The 16,402-nt window shown below is 36.4% G+C and overlaps 1 protein-coding gene across 1 annotated transcript in view; it reads left to right on the forward strand.

Annotated features, from left to right (window-relative positions):
* Positions 1-16,402, forward strand: part of INSC (inscuteable homolog (Drosophila)) — a 142,483-nt gene that overhangs the window by 78,162 nt on the left and 47,919 nt on the right. The window contains exons 7-8 of the mRNA XM_010563927.1: positions 1,893-2,006; positions 7,848-7,973. Of these exons, the coding sequence (XP_010562229.1) occupies positions 1,893-2,006; positions 7,848-7,973 (240 nt within the window). The remainder of the gene's footprint in view (positions 1-1,892; positions 2,007-7,847; positions 7,974-16,402) is intronic.

The following is a 16,402-nucleotide window of genomic DNA, read 5'->3' on the forward strand; positions in this document are numbered from 1 at the left end:
AGGTGATTAAATGTAGATAAATACACTGAGTAATTAGGCTGAGACTACAAATGCATTATTTTTTTTCCATTAGACCATTCTTGAAATAGCAACAACTTGCAAGTCTAACCAATCTATCTTGACTTACACTGGTTTCTTTCTTGAGATCTCATTAGAAATCCCTTTGCACCCTCTAATCTTCCTCAAATAAAAAACCCTAAATGTAATTATGCTCAATTAATTTGTCCATATTTTAGAGGTGATGTTATGCTAAAATTTTGTGTTGTCCCTGGAGAAAAAGAAATGAGACTTAGTGAAGAGGAAATAGTTAAATGGTACTTACTACAGTGCTAAAACAAAATTAATGCACGGTATTGGACAAATTCTAATGTACCTTGATGCATTCAGATAAAAAAAGTTGTGGCTCTTTCAGAAACATCCCTTATAGTTTTAAAAGATTATTACTAAGAGGTAAGAATCTCCAGAATACGTTTGCAGAATTATAGTCAAACCAACAAGGTACCTGCTAAAGTTCTTTGGTTAGGATTTATAACTACATGAAATGCCACATATGAGTTGAAGTGTGCTAATAATTTTGAATATTGAAAATTCAGTAAGTTGTGTTGTTTTGATGCTTATTCTTTTTTAATATGAAGAGCAGCTCTTATTGCTAATATTCCTATCTTGGGGCACTTTGGCACCTACTGATACACCTGAAATCCTAATTCCTTTTTCTTTTAAGGGAGCAGAATTAATAACTCTGCATTATCTCGTGTGTATTTGTGTGGCTGAAGACTTGGATTAGAGGTCATTAATAAAAACACTTTTAAGAACAGTTTTCTGAGCCATTCGGTCAGGCTGCGTGCCCACTTCTGCCATACAACCGCATTGTCTGAGGGTAGTTTGCAGCTCTGGTACAGACCAAGTATCTGTGTGAGGGGCCAGAACTCTCAGTTTAAATTGTGTACTCAAGTACTTTCTTTTCTAATCAGCATATCAGGATTTTATTCAGGATAGCTGCATATCAAAATGTGAACTGGTAAGTTATGTCTTTTATGGAACATTTTTCTAATGCTAAAGGTGGGAGAACACAGCCTCTTAAAGGGAAGATAATTGAATTTTGTATAAATAACAATGTAAAATGTAGGATAATTACTTGCACTTTCGAAGTTTGGATTAAATATAAAAATGCTTACCTTCTTCCTCCTAGCAAACACAATTAGTTCTTCCTCTAATGATCTTATGTACTTTCAGAAAGAGTAAAATTAAATAAAATTCATATTTTTGACAGCTGTGTTTCTCTGTGAAGCTGCAATGGCACACATGCAAAAGCAAGATAATTATTTGCAAAGATAAAAATATTTAACCTATTTCATATATTGGATAAATAAACTATATTTCTCTACAAGAATTCCTGGTATTGGACAATGGCATTTTCTGCATAGACCAAGAAGACTGATGAACCCTGAGCCTTAGAAATTAGTGTTAGAAAGGGTATAACAATATTCCTTATAAATAAGGTAGGAAATCTTGTATCACCTACAGCTTCTTACACTAAGACAATTAGTTGCCTTCTGAAAATTTTAGTTCAATCCCAGGCCAAACCCAATAATAATTTATTAAGCAGCTGAAGAGTCCTTTATTGAATGTTCTCACATGCATATGTGTTCACTTACTCTGTTCATATTTATTTTTAAATATCACTATTCCTGGTTACATCTATTCAAATGCAATGATAAATGTGTTATGGTGTTATCAGTCTGACTCCTGCCCATGGTTTTTTCCTTTCTTTGGGTGAGAAGCAAGATGATATGGATTAAATGGACTAGTCTTTCTACTCTATCATATCTTTAAATATAACACTAACGTTTTTCATTGGAAGTAAATTATGTTTATTATCTTATGTCACACAGAACCTGCTGAGACAAATAGAATTGTCCGATAGTATGTACATCACTGAGTCAGCGATTAGTAGTTTATTCAGCCTTACCCAGGAAGGTTCTCATCTGTGCCGTATCATAGCTAAGGTAAGGGGATATACACTTTTAATCCCAAGTAAACCAGTAATACAAGTGAGTTTTTTTTACTTAACACAGTAGAGGTTGTGAGTTTTGAAATGTACAGTACAAGATGAAATTCTGTATTTCAGGAGACAATCTAGGTTAAAGAACAACAAAATTTACTCTGAGAAACTATTATTTTTAGTTCTTTTGCTGCTTTTGCAAGCCTTACTCTGCAGAGTTTATTACCACAATTGTCTGATTATATTAAAAAAAAAAAAAAAAGGCTGCAACACCCCAAATGTTCAATTTAATAAAGCTCAGTGCCTGTGCAAGCAACTGCAGTAGGATGGTAAGCTCCAACAGGCTTCTGGGCATTGATTCAGCTACAGTTGTCTTTGTGCCACCTGAGTTATTACCACTCCCTTCAGCATCTTGGGCATCTTTTTATTGTCTCTCCTGACAGTACTTTTAAAGTACCAGACACATACATGGAGAGAAACTTTACAATTAGCCATGCATATGGCTGAGTATGCAGAGAAACAGCAAGACCTCTTCAGCTATGTGTACAGAGGAGGTTAGAGGTATTATTAAAGATGTAATTTTAGAAATACTTTGCATCTGTTATTTTCCTTTTACAGAGGAATGTACAGAGTTACTTCTGGCAGCGTGTGTTCATGTTTCCTGAGTAGTTAATGCTAACTTTTGTTACAAATGAATTGTTCTGCCAAGATCAATGATACTGGCAATCCCTGCAGAGTTTGCACCTTCGAGGACACTTGGATCTTGAAAAAGTGAGAAAGGCAGGGCATTGTGTGAGTTGAGGATAGGATAATTACAATCACAGCGTATATAGAAAGAAGAAAACCTCCTTTCTCAAGCTTTTGCTTGTGGAGTGGTGTGCCAATCCCTTGTCCTGCTCAGAGATGAGGTTAAACAGCAGCATTTAATTCATTTTACTTTTGATTTGCCTTTAGATGGATGTTTGTACCATTCATTAAAGTTACTGCTCTGTTCTGAAGGCTGCAAATGAGGTAGACTCAGAAACATGTAGCGGATCCTGGCAACAGCCTGAGAGGTTTAATTTTTTCTAAATTGGTATTTGAGCTCCACTCAGTGGTATCCAAAAACAAATGTTAAAATGTTGAGTATTGAGGAAGTGCAGAACTAACATATTGAGGAAAATCAGTCTTGTGCTTTTTATCATTGTGTGAATCCCGTAACAGTTTAATTTAGCAGAAGTGAAGTCTGACCTTCCACAAATCACTAAATTTATTGCTAAAACCTGGATGTGTCACAGGTTTACAAGGGAGGAAGTGCATCCGTTTATGCAAAGAACCCTAAGTGGCAGTTGGTTGCCAAATTACAGTGCTGATTGCACCACCTGTCCTATGTGTCCGTTTCCTCTGTGCACTGTGAAATACATTTGTCCTGACTCACCATTATCTTTCACCCTCTGTATTACCTCAGTTACCTGCATCAGTGAGCAAGGTGGCAGAGGAATTGTAACAGACCAGAATTTTGAATTCAGTCACTTGACTAGTTAGCTATGACAGTGAAAGTGCAGGGTGATTTAAAAAAAAAAAAAAAAAAAAAAAAATTCTGGAACTGTGCCCACTCATTGAGAGGGTGAAAATGGATTCAAGTTTTGCAAAGATCTCAAAACCTCCCACAGATACAGAAATTCCCTTGAGAGTTGTCATATTATCTTCTGTAAAAACTAGCTGGAGAAGTGGAATATTTATTTACAGTGAAAGCAAAACACAACAAATTTGTTCATGTAACCTTGAAGTCTTACTCTCCATGACAACGTGTGATCTTGTGGAACTCTGTTGTTCACTTTTTTCCTGTCCCAAGCTATAAATTACAACTCTAAAGCAATCAAAATCGCGGACATGCAAACAAAGAACCATGATAATATTGTAAAGCTAGAATATTATAGGAACTGGTTTCTCACTTTACATCTTGGTAAGGGTTTTGGTCTTCTCTCTCTCTCTCCCTCTCCTCCCCTGCCAGTATTTTACCAAAATTTAAAAAGGCTTTGAAAAACCAACCCCTTATGCTGAAGTGTCACCTATAATTTTATTCCACCTGGAGGCATTCTTTGACTTTTTTTTTTTAGCATGTAACTTTAATCTGCTGCGAAAGAGTCATGTTGCTGACTTACCCTGACAGCCAGCTAGTCATTCTCACTAGCTGTCAGAAGTGTAAAGACTAAGATCTCTAACACAAATAAGTAGTAGCAAGGGCAAGATAAGAAATGAAGGTAGAAAGCCTAAATAATAATAATAATAATCCTTGAATTCTGAGCTAATAGAAGAACCAACGTTGAGCTGTGAGTTTTGAACCGTAATAGGTAGCATTCATCTATAAGCAACTACACTGGTGGCAGCATAATTGAAACTCCACCAGTTTAGATAATTTGAAAACCAAGAAGAGAAAATGAGGAAAGGAAGAGTCAAGTAGAGCACTTGTTGTAACTACCAGGGAAAAGTTTTCGTCAGGTTTCTGTCTGCAGATCAGTTTCCTACCTTTGGAACCAAATACCGCTAAAATACTTCTCTGTCAAGTCTTATGACACATACTTAAGCATCAAACATTGTAACTAACTTGCTGTATCATTGTTTGCAGTGATGTGTTCACAAAAGTCTTTTTTATTACATTATATCTATTAGATTTTGATCCTGGGATCTTTCATATTAAAAATTATAAATTAGTCTTGGTTGTTAAAACTTTACCTTCGTGTTCTGAGAGCATAAGGAGATGCTAAAAACCAGAAATTATAAATTTTGAGTGGACTAGAGCAACTGTCAAAAACTAGCATTACTTGAAGTAGACTGGTTCTAAACTGATTTGGCTTTGTAACAACCAGAAGAATCAGTAAAAATCAGTTCCAGAGTTACAATAAATAAATGCTGGGACATAGAATGATAAAGGAAAAAAGTCTTTGTAAATAAATCCATTTCACTGATGATAGAGTCTAATACCAACTGCGTTGAACTGGATGCCATAATAATAGTCTCCTAAAAGAAAGAGAAGCAAAAATGAAGATAATGAAGATAGCCATACCTTCTTATCACATCCTTCTTTGGGGAATGCTTGACTATTTGAGTTCCACATGGATGTGCAGCAGATCACTTGCTCTGAGAAGCTCCTAATACATCTTGGCCTTACCTTCTTTGAATGTCAGTTCCTTTTCTAGCAAGTATTTATTATAAAGATTTCTTTGGAGATCATTTTTCAAGCTAATTATAAATGTTGTCCTTCATCATGAGGAAAGGCTTGATGAGAATTCATTGCACTTTGAGTCATTTCAGGCTGAAACTGGAAAATATTACACCTTACAGTTGGATGCCTTTTCTCTCCCCTCTGTGTTCACTCAACTCACTATGCATAGTGGGGCTTTTTATAGTCGTGACCCCCTTCACATACTTTTTGTGATTGTATTTCAGGTGATTTTATCTACTGCTAGCCATTCTGAAGAGCAGCATCTCAGGGATGTCTCAATGAAATTGAATTCCTGTTAATCTAATATAGGAGAGAAGTAGGTCATCAAGCAGTAAAGCAAGTTCTCTCTCAGATACTGCTTCACAGAATATGCGAAGCCTGTCCCAGATGAAACTTGAACTACAGCAAGAGCAGCATTTCATGTGTTATTTGGTCAAAACCTGGAAATACCAAAAAGTCTGCAAAGGATAAATAAAAGCATGCTTAGACATATCGGGAGCTTTTGGAAACATGAAAGTTAATCTCCAAAGCAAGCAAAGCTCAGTGCTGTTATGTTTCTTTGTCTGAATGGTACTGTTTACACATTTGACCACTCTATTTGTATCCCTGTCAGATGGAACAGTTTTGTCATCATTGCAAAAGATGCAGGGGACAAATCTTGAAAAAGGTGAATATGTCCTGAGGAATGCTGAGATCCCAGTGAGGGGAAAGCTTTTGACAAACCATAGAACCAGGCTCAGTATTTCCTACCTATTCCATATTTCACTTACAGCTCTCTAGGTTCATTACTCATGATCAATATTTTACAGCTTGGTAATGGCACACAGGGCACAAAATAAACAGTTTAGATCTCCTATGCAGTGATAAATCACTTCCTGTCCCTCAGAGGCAAAAGCAGGGCACCCATTTGTCACGTAGAAAGCTCGAAGCAAATGTGCCAACATCACTTGAGCTTTACTAGTGTTGTCCACAAACTTCTGCTTATGACTAAAGCAGAGAATCAGATCATCTCCAATTCCACTGAACTGTGGGGACTTTCAAATTGATAATAAAATAAATAAATAAACCCAGTTACTTTAGGTTTGGGGACAATACTGTAGTAGCTTTTTTCTATATTTTTCATAGATAATTTAATTACCGCTTGGGTGAAATATCAATATCCTTTGTGAAAGGAAAAATGTGACAAACTTTTTTGTTGGTGTACTGCCTCTTTTTTACTTCAAAGGCTCAGAAATGTCTCTCTGCACTAGGCTATATATAGCAGTACTAGATATAAAATAACTCATGGAGATACATGTGCACTTCTTACAATTCCAGAAATAAATTTTACTGTTAGCAAACCTCAGTAAGCCTACTGTTTTCACTGATCTTACAGAAATTACTTATATGTGTGCAAAGGCATACTATAAAACTTCTGTCTTGAAAATATGTTGAGGTGCTAATTTTGTCTAATTCTAATTTTCTTATAAATTGGTATATATTTTTGTTAGACTGAATAGATAGCTTTGCTTGCTCTATTATTGTCTATTCTATTCCAGCAGAAGTGGTACAAAAATGTAGAATTCTGAAAATGAGTGAAGTCTGAATTGTAGTCTGGAGGTTTTTATGTCAGTACAACCTGTTGAGCTTTCAAATAACACAAATGGTTGAGGAGAAAAAGATTATTTCTATGAATCTGAAAAATATTTTTATACCGAAGCTACTGAAGCAGGCTTAAAAAGGAGGCTGTATATTCCACTTGGTCCATGATTCCAACTATTTTTAATTTATTACTGTAATCTGAATACTTCAGTCTGAGATCTTTCATTAATTTCATGTCATTAATATTTTAAATGCTTTCCTCTTCATTGTATGTCTGCTTTTACATAGTATAAGGCATCTGTAGTCTACCTGATGGCATAACATTTTTGAATGAAGGACAAGCCAAAAAAACCCCACCACATGAAGTGCATATATTGCCTCTATTTATTTATATCTTTCCATTTATTATGTGAACTTTGCTAACACACGTTTACAAGTTGTGTTAGAAATGATTAAGGATAGCTACTGTAAGGTTGTATATATACTGAAGTCTTTGTCATTATTGCCACATTTAAAGAAAAAAGTTGTAGGAATGCAAGTTTTATGTATTAGAGGATGAAGATATGGATTTTAACCGTATAGAACTTGACACCTATTTCCACCTTGCTTTCAGTAGCTCTTCAGTTATATGATCTTCTCTTTCATATTTTAGCGTTAAGTAAATATTGCATGGAGCTCGGAAGTGTAGAGGAATGCTAACAAAAATCTGTTTAAAACTAATAGCATATGGTTTAACTATGACTTATATGTCACTCCAATTGCTGCCTATTGATAATTCTTTGTAATTTTCGCATGAATGTCAAGTTTAATTTAAATTGTGCTTGTAATTGGTAAAAGTCAATTGCTTAAGCACACCTCCCACTGAGGTTATATTACTTTTTCATCACTTATATATTAAGCGTTAATCAACTTGAGTTCTCTGTGTGAGCTTAACACCCTCTTTGTTGGTGTTGTGATGATAGCTAATTTGGATAAATTACTGAAGGAATCTGCCCCCATCCCAATCTCAGTTAAATACCAGAGAAACATTCAGTGCTGATTTTTGCTTTTCCCCTGCAGGAAGGAGGTGTAGTTGCTCTCTTTAAGATCTGTCGCCAGGATTGTTTCAGGTGTCTTTATCCCCAGACGCTGAGAACATTGGCATCCATTTGCTGCGTAGAGGAAGGGATGTACCAGCTGGAAAAGGTAGGCACTTTAGCATTCTTTACTGACTGTGTCATAAAACAGAGAAGTCTTTAATCTCTTCTAGGAACTGGTAACTTGGTGGTGTTTGATACTGTGCTCCATATTATGCTCATCTTTTCTGTGCTGAACGCGTCTTCGGTCTTTACAAAATTAGTCCCACCAATAACATTATCCTATTCAGTTGTTTGCACAAGTAAGCTTTCTAAGTGGGGATAATTTTCATAAAATAGGTAAACACGTTAGTGAATGCATCAAAAACTAGGGAAATTATAATTTCTGGACTCTCTGAAGTGTTTGTTTAGAAACTCCTATGTTTTAAATAACCCTTAAAAGACAGAAAGCTTTATACCTCTTTAAATCCTTTCCTGTTGCTCAGGTAGGGCACCTGCTTGTGGTACTGCAGTAACTTGTGAGAGTTGTAAAATTGCACAGAAAGAACTGGGACAGATATAGTAGCTAGCCAATAGAGAAATGTCTGCTAATCAGCAGCAGGTCTCATAAAAGCCAGTTTTAACTGGGACAGCAAACATCAAAACATTATCCAGATAAAATTATATCAACTGCTTAGGCTCTGTTCCTTTCTCACTCTTACTACTTACTGCTGTGTTTTGGAAATGAACACTTCTGGTCACTAAATCATGATCTCATCCTTTGTATTTCATAAAACAGTCATCTTCTACAGCTGAATAATGGCCTCTTCAAGTTAATGATAAATGATTTCACTGCCACTTTACATTGACGTATCTTGTAATTTACTGCCCAGAATTTAAGCAAACCGTGACGAAACATCTGCAGCAAAAAGCAAGTCTCTGAGCTTACAGTAAATGAAGATGACTTAAATTTTTTTTGACATAATGCTGGTTCAGATTGACACCAGAATCAGTCTAAAAGGATCTTTCATTATGTCCACTATAATAGTGGAATTAATAGAGTTAGAAATGGAAAAGATTGATTCAACTCACCTGGTCTAATTCCTGGCAGTGTCAGCATGCGTTTAATGTGGCCCATATTAAAGCTGACAAAACAGGAGTCCTAGAAAAAGTGGTAACTCTCAAACTCGTATGTCTTTGATCTACTTTAATGTTGGTCACAAGTAAAACTGTTCAGCGTAAACTTTGTCACAGTCAGGATTGGAGGAGGGTTTAAAGGATTTTTAACTGAACTCTCTGCTTTCAGTAGATCATTTTTCACCTGGGCCTTCAATTCTTAAATCACATCTTGCCAAAACCTAAGTCTGCAACACGAGGGGCTGGATGTTAATCCTACTGATCTGACTGAACAGACAGGTTTATGACAGGAGTATTTTGTTATCACCTTGTCTGCTTCTTTGCCTAAAATTGTGTTGCTGAGAATCTGTATGTTATGTGGATCCAGTACATGCCTGGTTTCTGATGGGGGAGAATGAGATATTTCATATATCAAGAGAAACAAAGAAATTTTCTCTGCAAGGAGCTTAATGATCCTCCAAGTGCTAATGGAGTTTAAACAACACAGGCCAGTACAATGCTATGTCATCTGTAAATAATCTATCAGCTGGTGACAGCCCAGGTTTACCAGTTTATAGAGCTGAGGAAGGATAGTAAATGAGAAAGTTTTACTACTCTCTGTACTCTCTTTTCACCCTTCTTGTGCACCTATTTAGAAGCAATAAGATATTCTGACCATAGGGAATCAATGGAAAGTGCATGAATCAGATGACCAGTATTTTGATGTGAACAGCACTCCAGTTTTTCATATTGTCTTGTTTAAATAAGAATGATTTTTTTCTTTCAAAATTTGAAGTACTCTTGCAAAGAACAAAAAAGAGGGTTAATAATATTAGCATTCCTATCATTACAGAAATTACTATAGGACTTCTTATCTGGCAGAAAGGGTAGCTTCTATTATGCAATTAAGTACCTGGGTGGTGGTGAAGCATTTAATTTGCTCTAATGTGAATATCATTATGCCACCTAGTGCATTAAAACATCAGTGCAATTTGAACTTGATTTTTAATGACAGAAACCTCATTCAAAAAGATAAAGCTTGGCCTCCAAACAATTCAGATTAGGTAATCCAAGATTTAAAAAAACCAAAAACAACCAACCAACACCCCCCCCCCCCAACCCCAAAACCCAAAAAACAAACCACAGACAACCCAACACCCCCTCCCCCTCTGTTTTTCAATTAGATTTCACAACCATTAAAGCGTTTAAAAGACCACTTAAAAGAAAGTCTGGGAGATGAACTAGGAGGGTGGTATATTTTCTGCAGTAACTGTGGTGCTTAATTAATAAAGACATTAGGAATATTGTTTATTTATCCAATGCTCCTTGATCTTGCCAACTCAGTAGCAACACAAGAAGGTAACAAGAACATCTGTGTTAACGCAGATGGTTATTTAGAAAGCAAGCAAGGAAGTCAGTAGTTCACAGGAGGCAATCCAAGTGGAGAGTATTTTAACATTTTTTCATGGGCTTTAAGATACCTGAATATTAGGCTTTCTTTATAATTAGTTCAAATTTAATGTGAATGATGTTATACTGTGTTTAAAGCATTTGTCTTGAGTGAGTTTTTGGATTGCAATGTGGAAATACTGTCCTCCTTTACTAGTGAAGGAAAGTAACAGTTGAGTGGTCATTTCTAAAGATGTAGAAAATTACCTATTTTAAGCAAAAATATTTTCCTCAAGTTTTTAAAAAATAATTCTTGTTCTTCCCAGTCATGCATCTTTAAATATATATCTGCACTATTCTCTTACCACCACACTTGAAGAAGCCATTATTACTTTTTCATCATCTTGATAAACAAGCTGATCTTTGCTATAATTACAATGAACAAGTAGTTGTTGCAGTGACTAGCTTTTACTCTTTTAGGTGAATCTGTTTGGTTGTATGTACAATAATGCAAAATTGGTTGGTTAAAACAACTTTTTTTAGAATAGTTATTATTTCACTTGCAAGTACTTTACTGACTTCTGAAAAACTACTGTTACTTTGTTGTACATTGAACTACAGAGGTCCAGGAACTCAACAGTAACAAATTAGTCAGGCACTTGAAGTAGAAAGATAGTGAAGAAATAGTCTCATTTTGTGACTGAGGACTGTGTGTAAATAAATGTTGTTCTATGTAACCTGTGCTCCACAAGTGGAAATCTGGTCCTTCAAGCTGCTTATGGATGTCCAGTTGTTTGGTACACTTTAACTTCATAATCCACTGTGACACCAGCAGGTTTGAGATCATTCTTGGGTCTCAGCTGCCTGACCAGTCCCACTTCAGAGAGGAGTGGAGAGACCCTGGAAAAGCAATCAGAATTTTCCTCCTTTGCATTATTCCTGTAGCTGCCTGTCCCTGTACCCAAGAGAGGTTTGTCATCTGTGTCTTGTGGCATTTGAACATGCAAACTTTTTAGGAGAAAGCTGACTGTATCAGAAAGGATGGCTATTCTTGGTTTAGGCATTCCAGATTTTATGCAGAGACAATATATAATACAGGTAATAGATAATACAGAAAATAGCTAAAATCGCTAAAATCAGAAGAACTGGAAAGGAGTTTGGGGGAGGTGAGCATGACCGGAAACTGAAGAACATGCAGACCTGTTTGTGTATCCAGCCCTGAGGCTTAGGACAGAAATATAATGATGTAGTGGGAGATTGGTTCTCAACATAGGCATTTGTTGAGGGTTTGAGAGGGAAGAATATCTGAACATTCATCAGTGTGCTTTGAAAACTTAATTTACCTCAAGTGTTCCCAATGTAGGAAGGACTGTTGAAGGCCCAGAGCTAGAATAGATTAATGTGTGCTTTTCATGAAACTTAAGGTTAAAAAAAAAAAAAAAAAAGTGATACTGATTGTCTGATAATGTACGTCCTGCAAATTACCTTAGGAATAACTGTACTTCAAATACCATTTTCATTGTCAAGATACACAAAAAATCTAACAGATATTGTCTTCAACGTGAAGCAACCTTGCCTGGAAAAGGGGTTTATGTTTGAATACAGTCGTACATCTTTAGCACATTGTTTGCCTGAAGCAGTTCTTCAGCCCTTTCCCTTCCTGAGGCTGCATTAAGTCCTTTGCAGAGCTCTCTGAACAAAGTGTCTCCTATACATATGCTGGCATGCAGCCTCGTTGAAGTCTGACTGTGGTGGTTTCTCTGCTTCAAGTCTGTCCATACAATGCTTGTTCTTGACTGGTGCTAGAAGGCATGTCTTTCCAATTTTTGCCCCATGCTAAAGCTCAGTTGTGTGATTTTCACTGAGGCAAACTTCCCACTGCAATAAAAGAACTGCAGAGTTAGTGCAGAAATAAATAGCAAACAGATAGTGCAAGGTACTGCAATTTTTACTGTGCATGTGAAACATTATTACATTAAAAAGCTGCAACTCAGCTGGGACCTAGATCAAGGCTCAACTGCCACAAAACCATAACGATTTATACAAATAGTCATTCAAGCAGCTATATATTTGTTACTATATATTAACACTGTGCAGTGTATGTTTACTTACACTATTTAAACTACTCCAGAAAGCAAGACACCTGGAATCAACTCATTAAGAGAAGATATTCCAGAAAGACTGGTGACAACAGTTGTTACTTTCATAAAACCTTCTTTTTAACAAATGACACAGCTTTTGTCACTGTGCTTTAAGCAAAATTGCCTAGGTATACATTATAAATTGCTCTGAATCCTTCATTTAAAGCACATTATATCAAATTACTTACCTCCAGAAAAAGAATCTGAAGGGGGAAGCAAGTACAAAGTGTACAATTTTTGTGGTTGGGAAACTGTATGAACTTCATGAAGACTTCTTAAACATAAGTGACCTAAAATGTATTGTTCACTGTGAACCCAGTCTGAATTTTAAGAACAACCATGATCTTATACATAGTAATAATTTCTGCATGATGGGGATGTAGTCTGTTGATATATATATATGAAAAACAAGCTTTTGGTGGGAATTAAGTAAAAAGTTTATTACAGCACTTAGAACTACCATTTACTTATAGCTTTTGGGTCAATCTGAGCTGATTACTTCATTCAGCTCTAACCACTTTGAACTTTCAGTTTCAAACATTAAGTTCAGTCAAAGGGAGTAACTTTGTTTCAGATGAAGTATATGTGTTGCCTTAAATCTGGGCTGCTAAAACTACTAAGGTTCATGTAGCTGTAGAGTGAGACAGAAGTGAGAGTTATGGAGAGGGCTTTGATTATGAGGGCTTGGATGACCTGGTATGAGGTTATGTTCACCACTTCTAAAATCTGAACACAAAAATTAGCTGGTGGCCCATGGATTTCGTTGTCACAGCATGTGAATGCTCCACAATCATGAATGTTTTTTATTTTCATAGTACCTGGTATATGATGGAAATAACTTCGTTACCACACAAGAGATCACAAATTTGCCTGATCTGGATGAACTATATAGCTGTCTTCATATTTGGATATTCCAAGTGCAAAATACCAGGGGAAGCAAAACATTAGTAATGGTCTCCTAGAAAAGGTGTGTGAGATTGCCAGTGATTAGGAAGGAGAGACCCATAGGTTGCCTCATTTAAAGCATGTCTGCAGGTTGTTTGCTTCTTTTAAGAAGTGCAAGAGTAGTGTGCAGATTTCTGATCAGCAGTGAAATGTTGATTTTTATTATGGCAGGTAGTGGCTTATTCACGGGACTTCCAGCAATGAGAAAATCCAGGAAGTGCAGAGGTCTGCCTCAGCCTGTTAGCCTCTCTTATCCTCAGAGAAGAACTTTGTGTTAAAATTTCTTTTTGTCTGGTAAATATATGAAAAATTCTTATGGCCTGTTTCAGTGGGTTTGCACCCAGTTAGTTTAAGAACAAGGGATTAGATGGGTCTATAAGATGACAAAAATTACATAGCTATTTTATTCTAAAATGAGTTGAATTCAAGAGCTTAAAAGATTAAGCTTTTTTTTTTTTTAAGAAAAATATTTTAAAAAAACCCCCATAGTTTTCAAAAATAAGTTTTAATTCATGGAAAGCCAAATTTCATGTTATTCTGTCTCCTGAGTGAGATAGGGCAGGGCTGGGTATGTATTAACAGCAAAATACAGGACTTTTAGAAGTCATTAGAAGGTAATAAGTTGATAAGGGGCCCTTGTCTTGTCTCTTTCCCACAAAAACAGGTAACATGCAAAGTTATAATCCTTTCTGAGTTTTTCATGGGTTGTGTTAACAAACACATTCTCAACACTGTTTTATGAAGGGGAATATGATTCTTGTTTGTTCCCCAAAGTAGTGTTTGTTTACAGGAAAAACATGTGAAGCTTCGTGGTTGGAAAGAGACTGGAGACTTTCTTTCTGCATGCTTAAAACCACAGAACACTCACTTGTGTGCTCAGTCATGTGAGGTGATTTATATGGAGAGTTCAAGTGATGTGTTCCTTCTTTGGCTGGAGAGTCAATTGTTCTTCTGGTTTGCATAATGCTCTTTTTTCCATCTGAAAACATTGTTTTGGCTCATCTTTCATGGCCGTTTGTAGCCAGGCTTTGAAATCATGCATGTAAAGTTATGAACAGTAAGCAGGAATGGATAAAGAGATTTCTCTTCTGAATTTTGAGAGCGGAGGATAAGCTTTTAAAGGCTAATTCAGGCAACTTTTGACATACAGTGCAGAGCACACTGAAACTTGGTGTCATTGATAGCTGGAGCTGGGAACTGTGTCACACTGTTGTCACTGGGTAACTGTGTAGGTCACAGGAGAATGAAGAGCTACAATGAAACAGAAATTTAAGCCAACCATAAGGAATAATGTGGGGAACAACATTTTCAAAAGCTGCTTTTCACATGGCCTTTTTGATAACCAGGCAAATCTATTTCAGTAGCTGAGTTTGTGATACAATTAGATAATGTAAAGTTCTAGGCTTGCAGCTCTTTAATTTACTGGACACTTCTTCTCAGTAAGGCTGTTTAATTAATTGGCAGTGAAAAATGTGCTGGGTTTGGCAAATTACATTTCTGTCAAAGCCCCTGCAAGATTCATTAAATCATATCTGAGAGTGCAGGAACTGCCCTTCCTCAACTGCTGGCTTCGTATATATTAGGTGGTGTTTCAAGTTTTACCTCCTGATTACATGGCTATGTATACATAATTAGTAAATGCAGCTTCTTTCAGCACAATCTCAGGCAGGTGTAGCAAGACTTCATAGGTCATTGCAGAATCTGACCATCTTCAGATGCGACACACTGCAGTCCTAGGGCAAAATGCTTTGGAAGTCATGGAAGGGACACGTTTCTGAATACTGAAAACCAGTGTGAAAACATGTTTAAAAAAAAAAAAGAAAACAACAACAAAACAAGGCCCCTCTGAAAAAAAAACCACCACCACCAAAAAGCCCCCAAGCCAACTGGCAGCTAATCTCTGCAGTATCATTTGGTCTGTTGAAAACCTCCTGCCAGTTACACAGCAGATTAAAATTTGTTTGCTTTATGGTAGTACCCACTTTATCATGCAAAGAGAAAAGCAAGTGGTTTTTTGATGAATTTATTCAAGAGACATGGAATTGAATAAAGACAGACATGCTAGTGCAGGATTATGGGACACTGCCAGATCTCTGTAGGAAAAAAGTACACACAAAATGCTTTGGCTGAGGTTTCTGCCATTATTCCAATTCTGTTAAAATGACTAATGAAATTATAGTAGTTGTGTTGTTGTAGCCCTGATGGTCTAAGGAGATATGTATCAGTTGCTCTAATAAAAGATATTACCTCTCCTTACAAACCTTGCTTCACTTTAATCATATTATAGATTTTAGAAAAGGGAGAAAGGAGCCAGCAAGCATAGCACTAAAGATAAACATTTTGATAATACTGGCAAAGTAGGACAATGTGAGACTTAGCTAAGGAGTTGGTGAATAGCTGCCTTTGGAGGACACAGATTCTGTTGTTTATCAGTAGATCCTCATTTAGATATGAGGCTTGGCCCAGACTCTGCAAACATATACACATGCACTTAGCCTTAAGCATGTGAGTAATTTCATAGAACCACTACACGTTAAAAATGTCAACAGAGATGCACTTCTGTTGGTCTGTTTGTGATTGAGGTTTCAGACTACAATAAATTTCAGAGTAATTATTCATGTGGTGATCACTGAACACATAGTGCTGTGGAAAAAAGCAAAACTTTCAGAGTCAGATCAAATAGGTAACAGACTCTTTGATAAACCTTGTCTGTCTTTCCAATAGAGGCACAGCAGGCAGTCTATGAATTGAGATATAAATCTGTCTATAAATTGATAACGAAAGTGCAAGCTGTCTTCTAACCCAACAATAAACATTTTAAGTCTTTTGCCTTTAGTGTGAGTCCTTCCATGTCACCCACAGATTTAGGCTTTGCTTCCTTTTGTCCTGTGCTTGAAGTGGCATATTACTTAAGCATGGTTCTGTAATAACATGTCCACATGCAAAAATTTCATAACAGTTAAAGCAG

The sequence above is a fragment of the Haliaeetus leucocephalus genome, unplaced genomic scaffold, assembly GCF_000737465.1.
Source record: "Haliaeetus leucocephalus isolate CR32 unplaced genomic scaffold, Haliaeetus_leucocephalus-4.0 Scaffold173, whole genome shotgun sequence".
Taxonomy (NCBI): Eukaryota; Metazoa; Chordata; class Aves; order Accipitriformes; family Accipitridae; genus Haliaeetus; species Haliaeetus leucocephalus.